Here is a 27369-nt window from a genome sequence, read left to right on the forward strand (position 1 = left end):
CTCTCTGCATACACTCTTGTTTTTTTTGTTTTTTTTTTGTATGGCTATAAATATAATTCTGTGTGTTCTTCTCTCCCCTCCTCTCATATTCACTCCCTCTCTCTTATTTTCCTTCGCTGTTATTCCTTTGGGGCTTTTTTCTCGTCTGCCGAGGTGCTGTTTGTGCTCTACCCTCTTCAGAGTTCTGAGTACTTCTACATGAATATTTCATTGACATGCACACATAGCCCGTCCATATTCTCCTGTGCATTACCTCACTGACTAACCCTGTGAGTGCACACAGGATCGAGACATTCGGAGCGTAAAATGCTCTAAATGATATGTCACACATATACATAGAGAGTTAATCTGAAGAGATGTGACCAAAATGACCCTGATACAGTATGCTGTATCTAACATCTCACACTGCGAGGAGTCATGCCAATCTCTCTTTCTCATTCTGGCTCTCTGTTGGCGTCTCTCTTGCTTATCTCCAGTGATATGGAAGATTCTTTTAAAAAAGGCAAAAGGTTCATCTTTAGATGAGTGCACTCTCCAGTATCAGTCGTCTAAGCCCCAGAGGGCGTAATACTTTTAGATCCCCAGCACTTTCCCCCCTGCGATAACTAAAGCCAACAACATTTGCCCTTGTGTTATCTGTGCGCTCAAGAACCGTGAGGTCAGGGTCGATCAGTAATGTTGCTGCATGTTCGAAGCTGCCAGTCGACTTAATAGGTAGCTGTTGATTTATCTCTTTAACACCAGTGGGTTAGTTTTGTCAAGGTTTCTTCCAGGCTTCTGTGGGTGTGTATTGATACATCACTCAGAGATGGTGCAGGTCCAGTGGCCTTCAGATTGGCTGTGTGCAAAGCTCTGTATCCAGCGTTCATGTGGCGTGCTCTAAAGGAAAAGCTGATCAGTTCTGCTTTAGACAATAGTGATTCACTGATCGAGAGTTCATGACCGCTGGATGAGAGAGGAGCCTGTAAATTGTGCTATAGCCTTGAAAAACCAAGAATGTGTCAAAACCCAGACTTACCATCTAAAAATATTAGGTAAAGATAAATACAGTGTCTGCCAAGGATACTTCTCTGCTTTGCTATCCCTGCCTCCTCCCTACACCACTGAGTAAATACTAAAGTTACTTAAAGGGTCATACATTTGAGAGAGCAGAGGAGGCCAACTTAGAAGCCGGCTGCCTCTTCCCTGCTTCCTGACTCATTGTAAAACAAGGTGATTAAAACTCTGATGCATGTCGCAGGGTGTGATCACAGTGGCAAGTGTAGCTCTGCTGCCTGTCTCACAGGATCTTTGGCAGGCCATTATCAGCTCTGTGTGTTGGTGTGGGTGCACATGCATGACTGTGTGTGTGTATGCATACTGTGTTCAGCTCAGGAAGGTGCTGTGTGTGGGTGTGTGTGTATATGTAGGAGTTTTGACACATGTCAGCTTGCATGTTTGTCACTTAAAATGCCTCCTCACCTCATTCACATGTTGCTCAGCTCGATCAATGCCAGTCATTGATATTATGTGGTCATATCACATGATGGTGAGGCGACTCCAGCCAAGTAATTAAATGCAGCTGTAGGGTTTTAAGATAAGCCAGCAGTGTCTTTAAATGTGTCTGTTTGTCAGTGGGACAATCAGCTCGTATGGTGGATTGCTCTGTCGCCTTGCAGCTGGAAGGTGTTGGGTTGGATTCCTGGCTGGAGCAGAGCCTGGATGAAGTTTGCATGTTCTCCCCGTGTCGGTTTCCCTCATCATTAAGAGCATCTATATTCTTCTGTCCACGCACTTGACCAAGACACAGCTCAGTGGCTTTCAACTGTTCCCAATACTTAAGATGCATTAAATTAATGGGATCAATAAAGAACAACTTAACTTATTGGGAGCTCTGTTGCTGTTGTCGCTTGTGACTAAAAAAATCTAAGGATAATGTATAGGGATCGCTTATCAAATCCATTTGAATTCCATCAAATCCAAGTTAAGCCTACTAACTTTGCACACTTGATTTTTCAAAGGCTTGCTCCAAACAGAAGGAGGTCCTGATGCAAAACTATTAAGTTGACATCAAGCATGACAGTGATTTGATATGTGCCAATGTTAACCAGAAGATTCTGAGCATTCTGACATGATGCAAGGTTGTTTCACCAGTAATTTACGGATTTCCCTGTTGGTCTTCCTGGCTGAGTACAGACACCAGTTTGCAGAGAGCACATGAAGCCCACAACTGCCAAAATTTTATTATAGCAGTTTGCCAAGTTACTCATGGCTAATATAATCTGCCAGTGATGTTTGTCATTTTAACTGGTGAAAGCCAGAGTCAGTGCTGCCCACTGATATTACCTTAACATTATTTCAGTCAGCCAACTCAGGTGGAATAGATTGTATGGGAATGTATAATTTGTGGTGTCGCTCCCTGCAAGGACACATACACATGCAGGAAGTGGGGTGAACTGACTTGTAGGCTGCGCTACGTTTTCCTACATTGCTCATAATTGGCTAATAAAAAAGAGCTCAAGAGATAAAATGTTCAGTCAGGGATTAATTAGCGTGAGAGCTTAGCGATTGTGAGTGTTTTGCCAACTGGGATCTAAAATGAAACCAGCTATTAGACCCCACCCCTGTGCAGGACTAAATCTCCCATGTGCCCTCTTGCTTCCCGTCAGGAGAACGATGTTGTTGCTTCTTTTTGATATCTCCTTTTGTGCCATGAAGACATTCAGGAGTGGCACACCAATCTAAAGATGTAGTGTGAACTTTGAGCCTCCAGTCTTCTGAGCAATAATGAGACTTTTTCCTCACATTATGGTCTGCATTGTGAAGGGTCGCATCGTGATGTTCTTCACTGTCATGCAGAGACTATTTGAAGTTCTGTTAATATGTACATCTGTAGGTAACCCCTAAAGCAACGTCTGGTTCCCATCCAAGGTCAATGTTAGTAGATATGAAATGTTATTTTGGTTAGCTGTGTCTAGTAACCTGATCCTCTAAAATAATAGAGGGTTTGGCTGTTTGAAGAAAAGTGGCCAGAAACCATGAGGCCAGCGGATCCAAAGGTTTGTAATAGTTCACATTGTGATCTTTACTCCATTTAGTCTTCATGATTGGTGCGTTGGATGGTGTCTGCTGAGGCTATCTTTGAGTCTGTTCTCCTGTAATAATATAGTTGCATGTCTCTGGTGCGTGGCAGAGCGATGACTTTTTAACTGGACCTCACAGAAATATTCCAGCTGTGGTGTGAAGGGAGAGGAAAAGCCAGAGCTCCTGTTTTAGGGAAGGATTGATATGAATATCACTCGCTATGTTCAATCACTGCCACTGCAGCCTCACAGCATGAGGACTGAAGCAAACTGTGTCTTTGGAATTATGTGATTTAGGGCTACAGCTACAGATTGTTTTCATTATCAGTTAATCTGCTGTGTTGTTTCTAAATGTTCAAATTGCTTGTTTCTTCTGATCAACAGCTCAGATATTTTAGTTTTTCAGTTTACGCTCATGTAAGACCAAGAAAAGGAGCAAATCCTCACGTGAGAAGCTGGAACCAGCAAATGTTCATTTCTACCTGAAAAAAGACTTAGATGGTAATCATTTATCAAAATTTTTCAGTTGCAACCTCACGACCCCCCACCCACCCCCCACCCCCCCTCGTGGTCAGAGGTTTTTGTAGGTTTACTATACTCGCTGACTGTAGCTGGCACTGAATCACAGTAGGCAATGACATAAACCATTTGCTGCGGCCCACAGAGACAATACTGACTCCATGCACTCCTCCGTCATTGAAAGCAGCTTATCCGCACAGAACATAATTGATAATGTAAATACAGAGTTGGACGGACGCTCCAGAAGTTTGTCACAGGCTGTTTACATAATGTTCAATTCTGTTTTTCCTGTGATTTCCTGGACGTTATGCAGAAGCCTGAGATAGGCATGCAGAGGTCGGCAAGCAGACGCACACACACAAACATACACACACACACACACACACACACACACACACACACAGCATAGCACAGCACAGGACACGCTTGAGTTTGCACAAACAGAGGCTGCCTGTCCCTGAGTGGGACGTCCGTCCGCAGAGGGAGGTGTAGCGGTCTAGGGAACAGAAGGGAGACGTGGGACAAAACACAGTGACAGCATTGGTATCCCATGATCTCAGTGTTGACTACCTTCACTTCATCACACCATCCATATGCGGCTTTGAAAAAAGGGCTGCTGCAGTTTTCCAGAGCTTATAGTGACAGTGTTTTTTCGAACAAGGAAATAAAAGCAAAAAAACTCCACCTGGCCTATGAAATGGAAAATATTGTCAGGGCTGTGGTTATTTTTCAATAAATCTGTGTGTGAAATATTGCGAAATTGACCCACTCAATCTTGCGAGTAGTTTCTCACCATGTCCAGTTGACTCCATGCTGGCTTATATCTGCTGCAATTTTCTGCTCTCGGAGAGCTTCGTGTCAGGATGAATCCAAACTGACAGAGCCCCAGCAGGATATTGATGTCTGGATCAACAACAATAAAAATCCATATGAATTGTTGCTTACACACTTTTGCTCCCTAAATGGCTGCCTGTAAATCTCATGGTCCATTCCTACGCAGCTTAGGTATTCTGATTGATTTGTGGGAAAAGAGAGGTACTTTGCACACTGAATTTTACAAGCTCCCACATGTTTAATTCCTGTTGGCTAAACCCCGCCCCTGATGAATGATTGTCCAATAGCAACTGTAAATAAAACGTCAGGCATGTCAAACTTTGGATTTCTCCACATGCTGACTGGTGGACAATGGTCTGAAACAATAACACTAGGGTGATGTCTTTATTATTACCTTCCAAAACCAAAAACACAAGACACAATGCGTAAGGAATGGATTAAACAGTGTGTTTGTCTGCTCTAAGCTGCAAACATTAGCATGTCTGGTCGACTAGCTTACTTCTTACAGTAGTAACCCAGTGTTATTTACAAAGATAAGGAGCATGTTATTGGCTAACTATGTCATTATATGGGATTAGCCTCAACCTTTTAGCATTGCTACCAGTAGGGAGCCATCATGAGCTTATTCAGCGCATTTACAGGCTTAAAAAGTCAGCTGCAGAGGGAGTTTTCAACTAACTCACAGAGCTTTAGCTTCAGCATCACCTCACACTGGCTAAAGCTGCTATGTTATAGCAATAGTTGTCATTTGTGCTGATAAAATCCATGGTCAACGGCTTGAAATAAAAAGCCTGCTTTTGGTTTACTTCTGTATGAAATTGAAGACCAATTGTTGAAGAAATGACTGTGAATTTTGAGTGTCAGTTTAACAGACGTAGCAACAGTAACGACAGGAGGAAGGGCTTAGTGAACAGTCAATTATCTCATCTAACACTGTTCTGTCCTATGGTATTATACTGTTTGTATCTTGGACAGGCTCTGCTGATTTTGTCCTGCACTCGCTCAGCACTGTCCGTTTTCATTCAGACTGATTTGGCCTCAGTTTCTTTGTAAATGTGTTTAATTCTAAAAGAGTTGAGACGTGATATTCTCAGAAGTTTGCTCTTGGGGCAGACCCAAATGTAAATACAATCTTGGATGTTGACATGAATTTGCTGACACAAGTTTGTGTCCATCCTGGCCTTTTCGCTGAGAGGGGACTTCCTATCTTCAGTCCTGCTTTTCCTGCCAAGACAACTGTTATCACTCTGGGGAGATATGGGTACTTTCCCCAAAGCATATGCATAAGCAAGCTTGTTAGATTGAGTAAGAAAATAAACTGCCACAAATGAAAATTGTAGACTTTACACAATTTTCATGCTTTTTCTTATACTTTTGTGAGCAAATCTTAAGATCTTTTTGTGAATTTATGACTAGTTTGCATGTCTATGTTTATGCAGTGTGTGAGTCTTCACCGTCACATTTTCACTGTACACACTTCCGCTCCGCTCTCCAAGCAGTCTGGCCCGCAATCTGCCCATTCAGCACAATGCATTGTGGGATCTCACTGCTTAATCCTAGGGTTAAAATTGAGCATACGTTCCCTGCAGCCATAACGAGCAGTATGGCGTCACAGAAGAGACCGGTGACACATCCCAATTACCCGTCTCTCCCTAGACCTGGCCAATCATTCCCAGAACCTTATTAAAAGAAGATGGGAAGATGGAGGAGGGTGGGAGATCTGACCTTGTGGATGAGGGTGTGTGCGAGCGTGTGTGTGTGTGTGTGTGTGTGTGTGTGTGTGGTTGTGTGGGTGTGGTTGTATCTCCTGACAGGAGATACGCAACATCACACATGCAAAGACGGTCTCTTGCCAGAAGATCACATGGACATGCAAAAATCCACACAGACACAGAGCAGCCCTGCAGCGGATGATTTAAGAGCTGGCTGGAGCAATCAATATTTTAGCAGATATGAAATCCAGAAACGCCATCCAAGGTGTATTTAAAATGATGTGAATCTGGACTGTAGAATAAGTGCGAGATAAATGATTAGCTGCTTGCGCTGTTGTACTGTGCTTACAGCTCTGTCTGAAATTATATATATGTGTGTGTGTGTGTATGTGTGTGTGTGTGAGGAGCGGGAAAGCAAGATTTTACATTGTTGAACTTTAAACAACAAAACTAAGACCAATTGTTTTGGACTGTGGTTATCAGCAAATATACATACATATTACAAATATTCAATGCTTTGCCTTGATTTTTTAATACACTTGCACAATATCTGGTATTGTGTCAGCTAACATATGCTACTTGTATCATTAACATTCATTTTATACCACCAAGTCAATGCTACATTTAGTTCTGTTTTAGTCTTCACCAAGTCATCAGCCGCTAAATGGCTTGACATCAGTCAGTCGCTAACATTGTGTTTTGGACCATGTACACTGGGTTTTTATAGCTTTTTTGATTAAAGCAGCCCCCTACTGTCCTGATGAGATGGTTGAGGATGAATAAAAGCAGTGAAGTTGCTGGTTGTTAAACCAAAACAATGTGCAAAATGGTGCTTAAACTCTCTGTAAACTGCTCAGTTATTTCTCCCAAGTAACGCCACTACAGACAACAGATTTCTTTATCGCATGAAAGTAGGTCACAGGACCTATTTTTAACTAAACCCCATACTTCAAACTAGTGAGAAGAGCACAAACAAAACATCACAGACACAAACATCTCAATTGAAACTGATTGGCAGGAAAAATTGTGTTCATGGTGGACCCCGCCACCCATAGTGGGAGGCTGATTTGCAGAATAAATGTGAGGCCCTTTAAATTTTTGGGTAACCCAAAACCCACACCAAACAATTTCTTCATCCTCATGTGACATACTGCACTACCTGCACTGCCCTGTTGTATCACCGTGTTTCCAGCAGTAACTGGCTCTAAGGTGCTTATGTGTGTCTTACTGTGGTCTGGTTATACTGGACAAACATTGTGGTAGTTATTAGCTGGGTGGATCAGTAGACTTGATCTCGCATCTGAGATGTCTCTTTGCACTCAAGCTGCAGGTAACAAGGGCGTTATGTGGTCTAACAAGTCACTGTGGGATTTTTTCTAACATAACACTGGACTGTACTATCATATGTGTGTGTGTGGTTACTCTTCCTGTTACATCAACATTTTTTCATTCTCATTTCTGCAACATTTATGTTAAAGGTTAAAGTTAACCATAGAGGAATGAGGATTAAGGTCGTGAGGTTTTGGGAATAAATATTGTCAAAGGAAAGATCTCACATAATAGCAATTTAAGTGTGTGTGTGTGTGTGTGTGTGTGTTTGTGTGTTTATGTGATATATTCTTGTTTGTGTTTTCCCTCTGCTGTGTTAAGGTGTGAAGGAAAGCTCAAGTCCCAAGGCCCTGTGTGGTGAATAATGTGTGTGTGTGTGTGAGAGAGAGAGTGTGTGTGTTTGTGCCCGCCAGTGACATACTTGGTGTGAAGTCCTGTCCAAGCTGCTTTTCGTTTCTTGCCAGACAAATGCATCACTTGAAGAACATATAGTTCCTCCTTTAGCCGTTCAGCACAGACATAATTCATCTAAAAAGTGACGACTGTCAGTGAAATAATTCAAACGGAGCTCCTGCATCGCCTCTGAATATTAATTCATCACTTTATGATCCCTGTGGTGCGTTTCATTGATTTGTTTGCTGTTGTAATGTGAGCAATGGATGATTGAATTGTGCTGAACTGGCGTTTCTTAAAGCTTTTCTATTTAGGCCGATATTTTGACATGGAGGAGTGGAGGACGGGGGTGGGTTGGATCATTACCTATCTTAACCACAAACGGCCATAAACAAGACAGAGACGTGGCTGGGATGAGTAATTTACGGCCACAATCTCATCAGACATAAATCCTTATCTCTTGCCAACATATTGACAGTCAGAGGATAAACAATTTATCAGCCATTTGAATAAGTAATTTCCCGCAGCTCTATTTTTTGTGAGATTTACAAATGTGCCTCCCTCCACTCGTTGTGTATGCTCACCTTGTCTTCTCTCCCTCGTATCTTTTTGCCCCTAAACAGAAACCTGAGTAACAACAAGATCTCCCTGCTGAGGAATGGCTCCTTCTATGGCTTGGCTGCCCTGGAAAAACTGTGAGTACTTAAATCAGGCTCTCTTTACTGTTTTGTCCTCCCCAGAGTCCTAATAGCTGTCATCACAGGAGCTGTATCGCTCTGTTGCAGGCAAAAGGGGGACATGGTGGGAATTAGGAGATCCTTGTCGGGGTTTACCCTGCACGAAGCTTGCCAGTGGTTTTCACCTTTCAGCCCTTGTGCTTAACCTCAATGCCACAGTAAATGTCTTAAAATGGATAATATATAGCATTATATAAAGGCTTAATGTAGTGCAAGATCTGGGAGCTCTGACAGATGGAGTGACTGCGCCGAATCCATGTCGATGAGCCCCACATCATATGCAATGTCCCAGAGGGCTGTATGCGTGCAGCCTGATGATGAGCTCTATGAAGGCTGCCCTGGTGCTTCCCGCTTGCCCCCTGAAGTCAACTATTGATTGCTTTCACCTCCGCCCAGCTTACTGATCACTGCTTTTCTACCTGATGGTGACACTGACATTGGCTGATGATGAGGAAATCAGAGAGGGGCTGAAATCACACGGGGAGGATGGCTTGATAATTCTCTCCCTTTCAGTCAATCATCCTCAGATGTATGCATGCACGCTCTCGCTGACACTGAGAAGCGCACATAGAAGGTTCACACACACGCACACACACACAAGCTACATCAGTAATGGCTTTGAATATTATTACAGTCAGTTGGCCCCCATCTCCCTGAGTACTTGACAGTTAAATTCAGACTGGAATAATGTCAGTCGTATAATTCTACCCCTTTTCCACTCCTCTTTGGGTGGCTGTGACGCTGGTCGACCTATAGGATGATGTCACCTGTCTCCCGGGCCTTATTAGTGCCATTAAACCTTTCTACCCACATCCGTCCAGCTCCAGAGTGATGGGGAGATGATTACAAGGCTTTTAAGGATGCTCTGCCAAAGGTTTGTTGAGGCTGACCTCTTGGAGGTTTGCAGTTTGCGTGCCCTATCCCTTCCTTCACCTCACTCTCTGGGTACAGCCTGTCCATCCGTCCTGTCACATGCAGCATTTGGCAGAGATATGTTTGTTGCTAGCGGTTGATGCCAAGCCAGGTAGCCTCAGTGAGTTGAAAGTGGCAGCCAGCTGTTCCCTCATCTGGCCCAGCCGACTGCCTGCCTGCCTGCATGCCTGGCTGGCTGAATGACTGTTGTGGTGGATTGGCAGCTGATTGACAAGCTTAATAACGCGTGTGTATGTGTCTGCACCACTTGTGCTGCAGCTAAGGACCTTTTGGTAAGCATTGAAACATGGTGAGTTTAAAATAACAGGAGAATGGGTTTTATCCATTAAAGGCTCAATGTCCAAACTATGCAACATATTACTTATTCACTACTGGTGGTGTCTCGCCATGCAGATAATTGTGTTAAATCAGTGGTTCTCAACCTTTTTTGGATGAACGCCCCGCTATTCAATGCCCACACCTCTTGTTGCCCCCCATCAACGAGAAAGCAGTTGGAACCCCTGTATATTGGTATTTATGATTGAAATTGTATATTTCACTGGCCTATATGGGATGTAGCCCTGTCATTTAACACAGTTTGATAATTATTATAATTCTTTGATCAAATGATAACGTAAATGTATTGAAGGTTCTGCTTTTTTATTGGCTCCTTCACTGATCGAACTTGAGGAACCAGTCACAGTTCAAAATGATAATTAAAAAAAATCCTGGCCAATCAAAAAATACAGTGAGCTTGCGCAACAGAGAGTGCAGAGAGAACACAATAAATTGGCTTAATTAATTAATCATTAACGATAGCCTAACTGCTAAGCTGACATAAAAGGCTTTTTAACATGCGCAAAGTATTTCTGTGTGTTATTTGCATCGGGTCAGAGAACTGCGCTTTATTGCGAGCCCTGTGCTTGGTGGTTTTCAGCCAACTTCTTCACAAAGTGATGTATATTTTGCTGGGAAGCGCGCGGCTCGTCGTAAAAATAGGTGAGCCTCCTGAGCTCTAGATGAGACGCAGCTGAGCTGCGCTGCTCAGCAGTGTTTCAGCTCTAACCTGTTAACAGGGTCACCGAAATAAAATGCAACAGGTTCCACCATGCACACGTGCCGCAGACACATCCGGCGTTTTCCAGGGCTACTCCTGCCTGTTTCCGCGTAACTCCCTGCTAATCCAAAAATGGGCAAACAGGCGGAGTGTGGGTGGAGCTGAGGCAGGCTGAATGATGCATGGTTGCTGAAACCTAGAGGCTAGCTGTCACTTTAAGTGGCCATCCCCATAATTATGCAGAACTTTAGGCCTGAATATAATTTAAACAAGTAAGTTAAATAATAATTCACCCCCACACAGTTGTCATGAACAGGGAAATTAATTATAAAGACCAAAACCAATTTTTGTTGGCTTAATTTTTCAGCCCTGGAGTTTGCCACTTGGGATGAGGGTCCCTCATCTGGAGACCACAAATTCATTAATTTTGATTAATTTTAATTATATGGCAAGGCAGTCCATCCAATAATTGTTTAGACATCTCATTTAGAACAAACCAACATTGACATTCCCAGAGCCATGCTGTTGGTATGGATGAAAATTCATTAACAATGTGCCTTTCCAGTTTCTCTGGAGATCCTCAGAACACAGTTTTCATAGGAACTACTTTTGGTGAAAGCAGTTCCAGTGAAAAGTGTCCACAGCTTGTTGTGGATCTTAAATTTCCCACAGTGCAACCAATAGCTTCTTTTTATTAGAAACCTCTCTGCCTGGGAAATGCCCATTTGCCTCGTGTTAGTAACGCTGGCTTTCTGCTGGAAATTCAAGCTTAACCAAATCTGAGAAAATAACCCTGGTGATGTGAGTAATTTTCCAAGTTTTTAGGCAGCTCCCCCCAGGAATCCGAGTACATAAAACCAAAACAACAGTATCTGCATGGCTAGATGACACTGAGGGCAAGGAAGACGTGTTTTTCTGTTATATGGGTCAACCAACGCTTTAGTCATAGGTCAGAGGGTGTAAAGCAGGAAGCCATCCATGATGTTATGATGTTGCATCTTGAGCTTTTTTTTTTTTTTTTTTCAGCATTGCAGCGTATCAGACTTCGCTATGTGCTTCATCCTAATACTGCCATCATCATCGTGGCATTCAAATCAAGCACAACATGAGCAACTTTATTAATTCCCCAAGGCAAACCCTTTTAATGTGACTTGCCTCAACAGCCCAGATAGTGTCCTCTTAATGGATCCCTGTATGTTGGATGATGGCCTTGATCCCCCCATATGGACACAAGCCCATTACCGTCAGCCAAACTGGGTCCCATGTGAGCGAAGCAGGAACAAAGCCCATCACTGTTCTCCAGGCAGGGGCACTGAATCTAGCTTTTGCCGCTCCATCATGGGTTCCCACCGCAGAGGCTCTCAGCGTGTGAAGAATCTGTGTGAAACGGATGAGGATGGCGCATTTTTCAGTTTTCACACTGATTGCACTGGATCAAATTTGACACCGTGGTACGATGATGTTTTTTTATGGATGTATCAGACTGAAAATGCATTTCATTCAGCAAAATCTGATTCTTTTTCAGTAGACATACATACAATATCTGCATGATCCATAGAATGAGTAGAGTCAGAAGAAGCAGCAGCACTGCATTCTGGTCCTTTTTTGATTTACACACCTATGATTAAAAACACAAGATAAAGTTAAACAGACTGATTTTAGTGTTATACAATGCCACAATAACATTATAACAATGAAGTATTATTTATTTATTATTTATCATTATATAGGGTATTTTTTAGATTGTTGATTGAATATACACACTGTTCTTGAAATAAGTCCATTTCTGTTGTCTACAGGCACACTGTGTCTTTACAGTAGTGGTTATTTTTATTGTTATGACAGTGGATGTGACAGGATCTTTATTCTTAGCAGACTGTCTAAATGTTTTTTATTGAGAGCAGCCGGTGTATTTTTTAAATGTATTTATTCATTTATTTTTTTTGTCTGTTTGACCAAACGTCATTTGTCTAGCCTGAGGAATTAGGAGGCAGGCCGGATAGACTGAGTGGACCTCAGCTCAGGGCAGAGACAGTATCAGAATTCAGAATGGCATCTGCAATTGTTCATTCTGAAAAGTAGGTGTCAGAGGTGTGAGGAGGTGTCCCTTTAAAAGTTTTGCAGCTCCTGTTGTTGTTGTTGATGTTGTTCCCATCATGGAGGTGACGTTTATTCAGCTTTCCTCGTGAATGCGTCTCCCTGGAGGTGATTGATGAGGGCGTGGCAAACTGCTGAAGGACACATCCTCTGGCTTTTTGTGCATGAGAATATATGGCAGGGTGCCGTCCAGACTCTGAGAACAGACTGCGGGTGGGAGAAGCTCAATGATCACATGATTATAAACCACAGTGACCCTGAGGTTAACCTCAGCAGGTCAAAGGTCAGAGGTTATTCACCGGGACAGCAGGAAAAATGAGAGCGTTATTGACCCGTTGGAATCAATAATACTTGATTAAAGCAAAAAAATCACTCATAGCTTTTAAATACATATTAGGATGTCAAAACTCTTATGCAATGATGAAAATAATTTGCTCTTTGAGCTTCCGCATCATGAAAAATAGAAATGAAATATATATATTTTTTTGCTCTAAAACTCAAATTATAGGCGACTTCATTTTGAACTGATGGAGACAAAAGTGTGTGCTCATTAATCTTTTATTAGGAACATTGAACAGGTGCAATTAATTTATCTGATTAAAATCACAGAACATATTCCCGGGTAATAGTACAGCTACCTTTTCAATCTATTTTAATTTGTTCACAATTATTCTATAATTATGGTGTAATTGAATCATATATCTATGGAAATTCTGCCTCAGCACGTGCGAGCTTCACTGGACTTGTTATGCCAAAGAGCAGTTGGTGAGTCATTTCAGTTGCATCCTGCATTTTCCAGTTTCCTTTATTGGACTGAATGTATGTTTTTTCTTGTTTGCCAAAGAGAGGACATGAAATAAGATAAAGCCTTTAATGGTTTGAAGCACAGTCTTGAAATATGAATGGTGTTGTTTAAGTTCAGAGAGACAGAGAAGACACATTCTTGTTCTGTCTGTCCTGTGTTTCACAGACAATTAAAAAAGTGACAGATGGATGCTTGAAAAACTGACTTCTGATAGAAGCATTTACAGTATTTATTTCAAGCTTTGGAGTTTTGGGAGTTCTTTCTTATTTTGTTTTGTTACGCTTTTTGAATAATAGCAAAAAAAAAAGCAAGAGGCCTCGCATCAAAAGCATCTCTTGGAAGAATTTGCTTCACACTCTCCTTGAACTTCTGCTTTGTTCTGATAGAAATATCTCATACTGATAGAACATTAGTTCCAAAATAGGATGCAGTTGCTTCACTGTTAACCAAGAAAGTGTCTTCTTCACAGTTTAGATTATCTCAGCGCTTTTTCTCCATCTGCTGTAAAATTGCTTGTGTTGGTTTCATGTGGCTGTTTTAATTTAGAGTGTAGGCCGAAATGAAGGTGTTTTTACGTAAGTGACTTTTCAACTCCTTTCTGTTCCTCTAAGGCTACAGAGGAGTCTGAGAAAATCACAGCAAATATCCCATAAGCGCTGCTCGTCCACCCACTAGGAATAAATTGCACTCCAGTGGCGTTTGAGAGATGTTAATCATCGCCCCAACTGGGTTCTGACTGTGGAAATCTTTCAGTGGCAAAGACTCACATCATTTCTTTAAAAACCTGTGGGATTTTGTATATACTGTAAAAACACGTGTCAAATATTACCAGTTTTACACTGATGAGTGTTGACTGTTTCAAATGGGCCATTTGATTGTACTAAATGTCTTGCCAAGAGGGTCAAATAGTTAATTTATGCCCCCTGGTCTTGTGGTGCTTACTGTATGTAATATTTCCATAATGTGCAAACACACACAGTTTGATGCTCTGGCAGTGGTGGCTACAAGCCTGTCACAGTGTGTATACATTCAGTCTGTTTAATTGGACTGAACTGTCTGACCGTCCACCTTTTTCCCCTCCTCACTGAGCTTTCAACACGTATTTATTTACAATCCGGTCTGTGTGTTACGTGTCTCAGTGAGTGGTGTGGCCAGGCCTTCCCTCAAAGCATCTGCAAAATGACCCATGAATATTTAACATGTGAATAAATGGTTTTAATAACAGATTCCACATTAGCATCAGGGTTGGTGCCAATATACGTCACACTCAGTCTTGTTAACAACAGACCCAGTTAAAGAATTTTAAAGGGAGACTGAGGGATGTGAAGGAAGGAAATGTTCTGCATGCTTTTCAGTTGCACTTCCATGAAAAACTTTGGCTAAAATGCTATCTGTGTCTGTCTCTATCATTTTATCTCCATTTAGGCTGCAGCAGCTGATTGGTTTAAATATAAAATTCATCTGGGAAATGTTTTTGTGATTAATCATTTAGTTTATGGAAAGTCCATAAAGAAGTGGACTAGTCTACAGCCATGCTAGCCACTCTGTGGATCTATACTTACAGCTAAATGCTAACATCAGCAACATGCTCACAGTTACAGTATTAACATGCAGATTTTTAGCAGGCATGACGTTTCTGATGAATATCCTTTTAGTACAAAGTACTGCTGAGGTTGATGGTAATGTTTTTAGTTTAGAAGTTATTTGGTCATAAACCAAAGTATTGGACACATGCAATTGTCGAACTGATGATGGTGCTAGAAGAAAAGTTAAGGGATCACCAAAGTTATTACTGTTCATCCTTAGGGGAACATGAATGTGTCATCACATGTCATGGTAGTTCATCCAATAGCTGTTCAGACATTTCACTCAAAACCACAAATGTCAACCTTCAGAGGAAAAGCAACCAGTAATCATGAAACTCAGCAGGGTTCATCAGATGGGAACCATGAATGTCTAACTTTCATGCCAATATAGTCAGTAAGATGTTGAGATGTTTAATTGCGGAAATTAAGTCAAACTCCTCAACCTCTATCAGTCCTCTATTCATAGAATGCCAATCACAAGTTATGAGAACTCAAGGGACTGTCTTCAAATGTTTTGTTTTGTCCAACCAACAGCACAAACCCCCAAATATTCAATTTAAAATAATATAAATATAAAAAAGCAGCAAATAATTGGTATTTTTGCTGGATTAAACAACGAAAAGTTTTCAAAATTGGTGTAAAATGTCAATTGATTAATTGTTTTGACTCTAATTTCCACTTTCTAGTTTAAAATATAGTAAAAGCGTGTGTGTGTGTGTGTGTGTGTGTGTGTGTGTGTGTGTGTGTGTGTGTCTTCACTGGTCTGACCTAATTATTAGCCCTCAGATACCTTGGGATTGTTCTTGTTTACTGGACACAAGGTGCCTTTACGTACACACATCCTGCTCAGGACACCGACATGCCACTGAGAAATATGATACGAGTTATACTAATGAATGTGTGTCATCGTCTCATTTCAATAAGTGCGCATACAATGGAATATGTCATGCAGCATCACTTTCCATTTGGATGAGTGCCCAAGTGGCCGCAGCAAGCTGCAGTTTATTTGCTTATGTACTTCATGTAGTATTTGACCTTTTGTGAATCTGATGGTATTTTGATAATAACATCAACATTGAGATCCGTTTAATGAGAGTCTGCATGATTAAATACTGTTTGCTATCAAAGAGAAAGCTGTGCTCTGTCTAGAGGCTGTGCCTGGAGCATGTGTGTGGTCTGGTCAGGGTTGGTGTGTGCATTTGGACTCACACTGAGCGTATGTGTGTGCACACCTCCCTATCAGTGTGACTGTGTGATGTGGTAATCATCTAGTAGATTCAGGGAGGAATCTGCCCATTAGTGTCACATGGTGAGCAGGCAGCTATCCTCGGGGTCACATGGCTCGGGAGAAATTGAGCAGGCTAAGATATACAGTGCAGTTTAAATTAATTGGGAGGCACTTCAGTAGCTTTTCAAACATTAACCACAAATGTTGGAGTTTATACTGAGGGCTGCTCCTGCTCTTCAAACATGTAGGGCTGGGGGAGTAGAAAATGGTTATTGTTTAAACATTCATCTCATTTGAGCTGCTCCAGCTGTGTCTACAGTGGATATGTGGGGCAGGTCTCCCCAAAGGTAGTTATCAATTGTTTGTGCATGTGTGTGTACCATAAATTCCCAAATAGTGGCCAGGGCTTTTGTTTACCTCGTCTGAACAGAGAAACCTTTTTTGAGGCAGGCCATCATCAGAGCCGGTACTTAGATTTTATTCCCCCATCAGTATATTTAATGTACTGTATTTGGAAGACTTTCTGCTTTCTGATTTGCTGGATTTGATGTGTTAAAACATTGTTGATGTATGCTTTTACTGCAAATTCTGTGCTTTCTATCTGTTTTACATTAAAAGCCTCGGGTAGCATAACTTCCTCTGTTCCCTGTAAGGCCTTTATAAGTGAAACTCTGGAGGTGTGTACACAGCAAGTGTGTACACATGGCAGCGTACAATTATATTATTTTCTGTTACAAGGACACACTCAGACCATCAGAGTGATGAGTGGGGCATTGCCCTTTTGTGGCACATATGGAAATAACGTTGCTTACTATGTGTGGTACAGTGTGTTTTTGTACAGGGTCCCGTAATAAATTGTTGGGGTCATTGTGAGAGGATCACAGGAAGATAAATGAAAGAAACTGGAGTAATGTTTGCTGCTGCACACTACAATGCTAGTACAAACTAACCAGTAAATGCAGGCTCAGTCAGTCATGTGGTCTTTGCCTTGCATGTTGTAGCAGCTCTCCTGCTCCATATCATGGCTAATCATAAATGTGACGTGGAGTGTTTTAAAATAAAAAGCTTTTCTTTTTACCTATAGGCCTATTTTTGGGTTATTGTGTAAAAGCAGCTTCAAAATTAATTTTCTTAGTGGTTGACACAGCAATGACGTTCTGGGTTTGATTCAACATGCCACCTGAATTTTCTGTGTAGTGTTTGCAGGTCCTCCCACAGTCCAAAGACAAGCAGGTTAGGTAAACCAAAAGCTCAGAATAGACAATAGTTGGTCATTCGTGTGTTTGACTGGTGACCTGTCCAGATGTACCCTCACTCAATGCTGGATGGATGGAAATAAATCTGGATGATCTTCAGATAGCTTATGTGTGGACTCCGACAGACAGGGGATATGGATCCCAAGGCTAGACCGGTTAGGAACTCATGGCTGTGCCCTTGTCTGTGTGTGTGCATACCGAGGAGGGGGCCAGGGAAACAGACAGGGAGACCTCTTGAACTCATCAGTGCTGCTCCTTCCTAAATGCAAAGGCGCTGTTGAACTAAGGGCAAGTGAAACAGTAAAATTAGTAAATACTAAATTCTTCCCGAGGTCCAAAAAAAAAAAAAAAAAAAAAAAAAAAAAGCCAACTGCAAGTATTTCCCTACATAGTGACACTGTGAAGCCTCTGATGCACTTCAGAGGCGGATCCCAATACAAACTTCACAATTTGATGTATGCACTGCAAATAATTCTTACAGTTTGTTTCATCCTGTTTGGAGTAGCAGTGTGTAGAGCCGGCTGACAGAGGACATTACAGATCATGCCAGACAGGTAATCACAGAAAGGGATGCTGAATCGACTTTCAAATCGTTTCCTCTGATTGTTGAGACTTTTTGGCATCCATTCTGTTGTATTGTGTAGCAGACCCCACCCGTCTGGAACCTCAGCATTTTATAACACACCACGGTAATTCATAACATTTATTTGCAGATTCTTGTTGGCTCAGGTCTGCTGCGTTGCCCGCGATGCTGTCGTTTGTTTTATGTGGCTTTAAAAATGACCTCATACAGGAAGCCAGTAAAACAAACAAGGCTACAGCTGGCACTTAATGTAATTCTGTTAAGATAACAATATGTGGTAGCTACCAGAGGGTACATGTTCAGATTTTAATATTTCGGTTTAAATGGTCTGTTCATTGATTTTCCTGCTTTAGGATGACAGTCCGGGGCCCCTTCAGGCCATTGGAGTTCTCATAAAGGTGTCCTGTATGTTTGGCTCTGCTCTAGGTTTTTTGATGTGCGTTCTAGATATTTTTCTTTTACTGGAGTATGTTTCCTGTATGTAGACTCACAAAGCGGTGACCTCTGTCCCTTGATTGGGCCATCAGTCATAAGGTGGAGAGTTCTGAACATTCAGCAAATTCAGAGATGGCAGAGCAGTGAGCCGCAAGACTGTTCTGGATAAAAGGAGGTGCTGCAGGCGCAGAGGATGACCCTTTGACCTTCACCCTCCACCCTTTCTTTTGTAGCATATTGTACATGATCAAAGACAACTTTGGAGGAGAGAGGAGATGAGAGGTAGCCGCCGGCCAACCTGACTGGACCAGGAGGTTAGCCTGTCAGGAAGGCAGCTTCAGTGCTCTTCCTAAGGCGTGCTACACCTCGCTGTGTGAATGACGAACCCTGTCTACAGAAAGCCTCGTTAATAATTCTGATCTTAAAAAGTCAGCAGAAATAGAATGCTGTTTTTTTCAGGTGTTGAGGTCAAACCAAGAGCACAGTTTCATTCAAATACTAAATCAAGAAAAAGGAAACTTCTGTGAAGTGAAAAATAAATGAAGGAGGTGTGTGCCATTTCTGCTTTTTGCGCTTCCTTTTTCGAGACAAGACCTTTTGTCTGGCCACAACCTGAAGGGAGGGTTGTTTGGGGGTGCTAATGGTGCAGACAAAGTGTGTTTTAACCATGGGGCGAACAGTTTAACACAAGATACAGATCATTAACCCGAGATGAGAGTCATTTTTCTGCCGCTAATGATGGCTCATCTTCTGTATGTGTAACTAATGCTTTACATTGAACAAATTAGCGCCAGTGACTGCAAAGCTCACCGCAGTTGAGGCTTGTCATCCAGTACATCCAGTAGTAGTGATGTACACGTCCATGCCTCTAATCTCTAGAGACAGTCTGAATTACTGTATGGATACTGAATCTTTCATTCTGTACTGAATGTAGTATGAGTTATTTATCTTCTGCCTTGATTAGGTAAAAGGGGGCATTTTGCTACCAGTCTGTCCCAAGTGTCAAATAAATAAGAGTTCTATCATTACTTTTATTGTCACTTTGAGACAATGGCTTTGTCTTTGATAGTCCCTTTGGTCTTGTTTTGTTTCTTTTGGCTGCCATTGCACTGGCCTGTGTGACTGTTAATTAAAAAAAAAGATACGTTTTGGACTGAGTTGAGCTACATTGTTGCTCACATTTGGAAAAAGGCGCTACCCTTCTTCTCATTCTCATCACACTGGACACACAGTACAAAGTTAAAGGAAACCAAGGACACAATTTCAGGAAGTTTTCTTTGGCCTGCAGAGAAAACCAGAGAGATTTTTTTGAGATCCATTTTTAGTAGCGTCAGAGGTTTTGGGGTGGGCGGTGGGGGTGGACAAGGAGTGCCTTGCTGAAACCGCAACATGTGTGTTTTTGCCTCTTGGCTGGATGTGGTCTGAGTCTTAAGCATGCAGGAAATGGTCTCTGCTGTCCAGCTAACAGGTGCAAGTTAACTTACTAATGAGTGTCCCCAGTATTACCCCATTTGAAAAATATATGCACAAAGGTGAACATTTAATTTTAAGATAGATTTAAAACATAGCACAAATACTTAAGCTGTCACTTTAATTCCTGCCATTTTGGATGCTTCAGTCTGGACGTGATGCTGGTTAAAGCTGTCCTTTTGCAAGAATTAAATTCTCTTGATTCTGCTAGCTTGATGAGCAGAGTCCTTCTCTTTTAAACCATTATTCTGTGAACTGCGCTTGACTGTGCGAACAATATAAACATCCTCGTGTTTTGAATTAATCATGTTTCCTTGGAAGGCGTGGGTTGGTACAGCCAGTAAGCAAGACCTCAGTGAATTTCATTCCAAAACTAATTCCTAACAACTGCATAATGTCTGTACTGAGAGCAGATAGATAGATAGATAGATAGATAGATGTCACTGACTTTAACTGTCGTCTCTGACTCTGTCTCCCTCTCTCTCTCTGTCTCTTCTCCAGGGACCTGAAGAATAATTTGATAAGTACAGTGGAGCCCGGGGCCTTCCGTGGTCTGCTGGCTCTGAGGAGACTGTAAGTATAATGAAGCCTTGTAACACCGTTCTCCAGGGGACACGGGGACAAGTTCTCTACCTTTAGAGACAACATGTGGGAGTGTCTAAAGTACAGAGTGAAGAGAGGACTGAATTGTTTAAGTGAGGCAAAAGTGCTGAAACTACTATTTGAAGCTTTTCTGAATGTTTTTAGTCCAGGAAATGCAGAGCAAGGGCAAGGCCTTGCTTCACGTTGATATAGACACATTCACAAGTGAGAGCTGCTGGGTGTGACCACACTCTGCAGGATTTGGGGGTTTTCATGTTTTTGCTAAAGGGCACTTCATGTTGTATAAAAGGAGAGCATTTGTCATTCACTTTCTCTGCAGAGATTTGGGGGATTGGAATCACTGATCTGCTGCTGGCTAGTGTATTAAAGCAAGGCTATGTAACCTTTGCTACAGGCACATTGAATTTCCTTCTGTTTCCCATCATTCTTGAGTCAGTTCCTTCAAAGCATAGCTTCCTAAAGTGCCAATGGCAGCGCTCAGAAGCATTTTGTGCAGCTCCTGAACGTGACATGACATGCATGCATTATACATTAATCGTCTGTGGTCCGCTTTAACTCTCACTTTAATGGTTCGATGCCATGATGAGACCAATCGCAAATCCTGTGACAAGTTCATGGGTTTTCTTATGCTGCCCTCAATCATATGCTGGCTTCCTGAATTGGCAGTCAGTCATCAAAACTTTGAGACCCCGTGATTTAAAGACACAACCCACTTGACTGAGTGAAAATGTTCAACTGTAAGGCAAGCAGAGAAAAGCTCTAAAGTCAGCACTGATGCAGTTACACCGCAAAATGTTTGCTAACACTAGCCACTATAGTGAGACTACATGGACTGTTATAACCTGCAGGTTGAGGGTCACAGGACCAAGGGGGTTAGCCAAGCTAGCATTACCACTGGAGCTAATCTGCAAGCATGCTGCTGCCAGCTGACCTTGACTGGCTGCGTGGTTAACAGTGTTGGGTAACAACTTTTTTTTTTAAGCAAAAATGTTCAATCGACACATTTCAGTCATATTGATTCTGGAAAAGAATGTTCTTGGTCTGTTTGTTTCTGTGGCATTGAGCTGTGCCCTCTTCATCACGTTTTTTTCTCCACAGACTTTCTGTACAGAGCTGCTTTTTGCTGCATGACAGACTCACACATTGAAGAACCTGAGGGGAAATTTAGTCATAATTCAACTGTAGCACAGAAACTGAAAAATATTAGTGATCCTTAAATGTGGTTTTCAAAAGGTGTTCTTATTTTGAGGCTTGCTACTATCTATAGTTTGTTCCTCTCATGAGCATTGTTTTGTATTTGGATAATTATACATTGTTCAAAAAAAGAAGAGGCAAAAGAATAAAGAAACATGGCAGGTTGAAAAACAAACTTTACTGTAAGGAGTTTTGCTAATTTTTCAGGGAAAGCTGTATTATGCATTAAACCTTACATTAAACAAGTACACAAGGCTAATGAAAGCTAGCCAACAGACACCTTTGAGTGTCAGATGACCCTTGCCTTCAGGTTGTTGCAGTCTGTTGAGAGTCTCCCGGTCATGGACATGTATGGAAGAAGAAATCTACATTTTAGATGTTGGACATTGTTAAAAAATATGACAGTATGCATGTAAATTGAAACAAAGCTTCTTTATTTCTTCTGGGTTTTATTAACAATATGCAAACTTTCAAAGTTACCTAAAACTTGAAATGTCTGACAGACTTGCAGCATAAACAGGCACAAAGTAATGATTTTAGCCACAGAAAAAAAAACGTTTTTTTTCCTTCTGTTTTTGGTTTCTTCTACTCGAGTAATTTTCTCGACAATTACTCTCATCCTGGCTTTCTACATATAGGCTTCAGAGTGAGTGACATGATTGCAGCCTGATAGTTAGTGGGATCTGAGCTGGCAGGGATGCAAGCGGTGAGTTAGCCGTGCTGATTCGGGGCGCGTGTGCGCCAAGCTCGGGGAGCAGCAGAGGGCTAATTTAAGTGCTCCCCAACTGGTGATTACTCGAGTGCTCTGCTTATTTTCCCACAGCTGCTCCAGCAAAGCAGCTCTTTAATTACAGAGTGCAAGGGCACGGAGCCACGGACGCGACAGCGCTCAGCCACTCGCATACGGAAGCCCACTGTATTTGCATGTGTGTGTATGTAGGGCTGTGTGTGCCAGCAATGGTTATATGAGGAGTCAAAGGTTACAAAAGGTCAGGACAGATATTCCAGGAAATTGAATAGGTGCATGACGATGGTACTGGTTACTAACATAGCTCTCACAGCTGTTTAAGTTCTGTGTTTCAAGAAGGCATGAAAACAGATGCTAACACAACACACCGTTTTGCAGGTTATTCCTTTCTAAGTTCTGTTCTGACTACAATATCAGTAAATTGATGCTCTCCATTTGAACTGAAGGATGCTCTTCTCTTTTTTCCATTTTTGTCCTTATAGGGACCTGTCCAACAACAGGATTGGCTGTCTCTCCCCTGAAATGTTTCTCGATCTGGGCAACCTCTCAAAATTGTGAGTAATCTCTAAATTGAAAACGTGCGTTTCACTGCTTCAGGGTTAATTTGTGCTGTCTGTACAGAATATTGTGTTTGATGTGGATTTAGTAATGTATAACAAAATGCAGTGATGTGGCGTTAGCGCATGGGAGGACTGACCTATTCTTCTTTTTCCACGAACAGAAATTTATCCGGAAACATCTTCTCCACTCTGACTGTGGGACTCTTCACACACCTCGTGGCTCTTAGAGTGCTGTAAGGCAAACATACAAACATCGTGTATATAATACTGGATAGAGTTATTTAAGTTGTGGTTCAAAAAATACACTTAGACTCCAGGCTGCAGAAGCACAGGTAAAAGCCAAGAAAGGCATCTTTCACCGACTTATTCTAGCATAAAAGCACAGGTGTAACTAATGACATTAATGATGACTTGCCAGTGAGTCAGCATGCACAATATCTGCGCCATGGAAGTGGCACACACAGATTAAATGAAACCATCATTAATTGAATCAATTACACCTATGTTTTCCCTGTTATGACATGCCAAAATGTCTGTTGTGACAAGCGCGTATGAGATGAGTGAAGTCAAGGAATGGTCGCTCAAATCCAGTAAAACAGGCTCACAGGTTGTAACTGTTGGTTGGTTTTCCCACCAGGCACTTCAGCACTGAGACTTTGTTCTGTGACTGTCAGCTTAAGTGGCTGCTCCTCTGGGCTCGAAGCAGCGCCGTGAGGATTGGCAACGACACGGTGTGTGTGTTTCCCACCCACCTCCACGGACTGGAGTTTCGCAACCTACGTGAACAGCAGCTCAGATGCGGTAAGGACTTACCATAATGCTGTGAGGTTAACAAACTGGGCACTGGGTGATATTTATTAAGCCATAAACTGATGTAAATGTAAGCAGATGGATGTTAAATTTAAAAGAAATATTAATATTAACATATTAAAATCACCTTAAAAGCACCAAAAAAGGCATAAAAACTTGTAGAAATGTGTAGGAATAATAAAAAATGAAAATGTACCCACATTATTAGCATTCCTGAAGTTCAGTGTAATTTGTTGCTAGCTTTACACCTGATGAGCTGAAACTAGCCTGTATGGTTAGCCTTTTTGCCAAGCTAGCGTTTGCTATACCCAGATACTCAGCATCACATCACCAATAGTCACTAAAATAAGTAAATGTAATGTTACTTAAGCAAAAATGATTCCCAGAGTATTTAATCTTTTCCTCCATCAGGCTGAATTTGTAACATAAGAAATGATATCCAGAGCCCCCAAATAGATGGCCTTATAATTATCACTTTTGTTAATGAGTTCATTAATCGACTCCACCTGGCATCCTAGGTGTAAATCAATCCGAAAGTAGAACACCAGAGTGAAAAACAACAGGTTTTAGGTCTGAAATGCCTGAAAAGTCAACATTCTTTGAGGGGAAATATTGTCACATTTTACCAAGTGAAAAAAGAGAATACAGCATATAAGTGCTTTTTGGTTTTGGTTGTCATTCAAGAGAGAGGCTACAGACTTTTCTTGATTTTTCTAGATAAGCAACTCCTGAGGGGATGAAGCTGTCATGGAATAATTAGCTTTACTTTTGAAGAGAATGAGAGGAAGTGAAGTGGATCCTTTTACTTACGCAACACCGGGGCTGCGTGGTTCAGTTTGGTGTTTGCTTACTCACTTAAAAACCCTGTAAAAGTACATGATGAAAACTCATTAAGTGTCCCTCTACATATGTGAATATCAATGCAGCCCCTCAGAGCCAAATGTTTCAGGCCTTGAAGCCAGATTGGACGGTTTAAGTTTCTCTTAGCTCTGACACATTCCCATAAGATACCTTAACACTTAAAGAATGCCTCCTGAGACTTCTCATTAGCAAAAAACAGCTTAATTTCACTATCATTGTGTTTTCAAGTGGTTAGCACAATGAGAAGATGATTAAGTAGATTCATTCTGATAATAGGTTTCCCTCTCCACTGTTATCTCTCCCCTGCTGTGAACTGTTTGACAAGCCTAATATAAGGCAATGATTTAGTGCAAAATTGCCAGAGAAAAAGCCCCTGGCAAAAATTGTCTCAAACTACAGTCTTTGCCCTATTATGTACCACCTGTTATGGGGGCAGCAGCAGGCTTAAAAGCCAGAGGAGGGAGCATGTGCTTCAGCAGTTGCTGGTTCAAATCCTCAGATCAGCTGACGAGTGTGTGTGCTGGGAAAATAAATGAGATGTGCTCTCCTCTGCCTCTCAGATTTCTGTCAAAGTGCTTTCAGCAGAGGATATAACACTTGAGCTGGTGGTCATTATACTGCAGTGGCTCAGTGGTCAGGGGTAGAAGACTAGAGTCGATCTGGGCAGTTGCCAGGTGTGGAATTCTGAATATGCAGCAAGCAGTTGGGGGAAAAGATCAGGTGTGCTCAGCAAAACCTTCTGTTTAATTATAGTTTCCCTTCATGGAAAAACCACACGGTGTGATGTGAGTTTGCTCTTACCTGCAGCGGTCGAAAAACGAAGAAAGAAAGATGGAGAATAAACGGGAGAACACACATTGTAATACTCAAAGTCATTCGTCCTTGTTTGATTTTTAGAATGCTTGTTGTGTTTTCTTTCAAGAGGCTGACACATTTGGGAAAAAGCAATTTTAATATGCACACAATTTGTAAAACGAACTGCTCAATCTTTTAAGACGAAATGAGTCTGAAAACATAAGACAGTACTGTCTCTCAGCCATGGCTGCATCAGTTTTTAAGCAGAACAAAATGGCCCCTTTACTGACTGGAAGCTGTTAGCTACAGCAAAGAGAAATCCAAGACTCTTTACTTTCTTCTTTTCTGAAAGACTGCTTACAGACAGGCAATCTCCACCTGCCTCCCTCCCCGTCTTGCCTCCGTTGCGCTCTCCCTGCTCCGTGCTGCAGTCCACAAGGGAATTGTATCTCATATGTGATAGAATCATCCTCCTCTTCTCCTTACATCTGGTTCGCGCAGGGGATATTACTCCGGAATGAGAAAACCACTGGTTGGTAGTGGGCTGTGTATGTGTGTGTTTGTGCGTGTGTGCATGTGTGAAGTGAAGGGAGATTACATGAAGATGCGCTGTATGCATGATGTGACACAGTTTGCAGGAAACTAATGAGGAAAAATGTGGCCTAGCCTGCAGCATGTACATCTTCTCCCCCCTCCAGTTTGTGTTTTTGCATATAGAGACAGCATCATCCTTAGACGTCTGCACCGCAGACATTCACTCTATGTAATCCTAATTGTATGTGTTTTTCATTGACACAGAACAATCCAAAGCAATTACAGGGTAATTCTGCGCAGTGCACAGACAAAGAGCCATGAGTGGTATCCAGCAGCAGGACGAGGAGCGCTCCTTTCCAGCCCTAAAGCATCCATTATGGGATTAACAATGACAACGTTCTGGGCTCCCTGCTCTCGCCATGCTTGGATCCATCCGCCTCTCCACAGCACAACTCCATCTTACAATACTGTATTCATTCACTTGGCAACAAGCAATTTTCAATTGGTTACAGTGTGGTGCTCTAACAACCATGTTTTTAATGTTATTTGATGGTTGTTTTTTCATATGGCTTCATACTGTAAGAGGAGGTCGTATAGCCGTGAAGCCGCTAAGGCTGTGTGGATGGGATTTTACTCAGCACCTGATGCTAGGTTCTTGTTATCAAGAAAAATGATGGGATTGGAGGAAAATAGCCCTCTTCCACACTCACATACCATTGGAAATATTAGTGTTTCCCCACTGAGGCTTTCCCTCATTGTTTTTATGAAGACGTGTCACAGAAGATGCATCTGTTTCTTTCTCCAGCAGCTCCAGCGTGATGGCTAGCAGATGTCTGCACCATACATTCCAGCAATGCGCCCCTGTCCCTATGCTGATACAGGTCGTGTGCTGCCTGCAAATGAGGGGGAACGAAGGAGTGTGTGCAGCTTCCTGCCAGGATCAGGTGCTTCCTGTGTTGAGGTCAGGGCAGGCGTCTGTTGGACTCATCTAGCCACGGCCCTCTGGTTCTTTGAAACTGCTGGGATGAGAGCCACAGCACAGACAGAGCTAACATGGCATGTTATGCGCTGCAGGACAAGCCTCTGCTTTCTAAAGCAGTATTTATTGCATGATGACACAGCAGTGCAATTGCCCTTTATGGGCATCATGTCATTAAATTAAGTTTCACATGCAGGCCCATGTCTTTCAGCCTGTGGTATGCCTCTAATGATTTAATGCTATAAAAATATCATGAAATATAACTCAATA

At 42.0% G+C, this 27369-nt stretch overlaps 1 protein-coding gene across 1 annotated transcript in view; it reads left to right on the top strand.

Moving 5' to 3' along the window:
- The window catches only part of adgra1b (adhesion G protein-coupled receptor A1b), a 149251-nt gene that overhangs the window by 6751 nt on the left and 115131 nt on the right, over positions 1-27369 (top strand). Inside the window, exons 2-6 of the mRNA XM_076743519.1 lie at positions 8473-8544; positions 20517-20588; positions 23043-23114; positions 23282-23353; positions 23758-23921. Coding sequence (XP_076599634.1) covers positions 8473-8544; positions 20517-20588; positions 23043-23114; positions 23282-23353; positions 23758-23921 — 452 coding nt within the window. The remainder of the gene's footprint in view (positions 1-8472; positions 8545-20516; positions 20589-23042; positions 23115-23281; positions 23354-23757; positions 23922-27369) is intronic.

Source organism: Chaetodon auriga, chromosome 11 (genome assembly GCF_051107435.1).
Source record: "Chaetodon auriga isolate fChaAug3 chromosome 11, fChaAug3.hap1, whole genome shotgun sequence".
NCBI lineage: Eukaryota > Metazoa > Chordata > Actinopteri > Chaetodontiformes > Chaetodontidae > Chaetodon > Chaetodon auriga.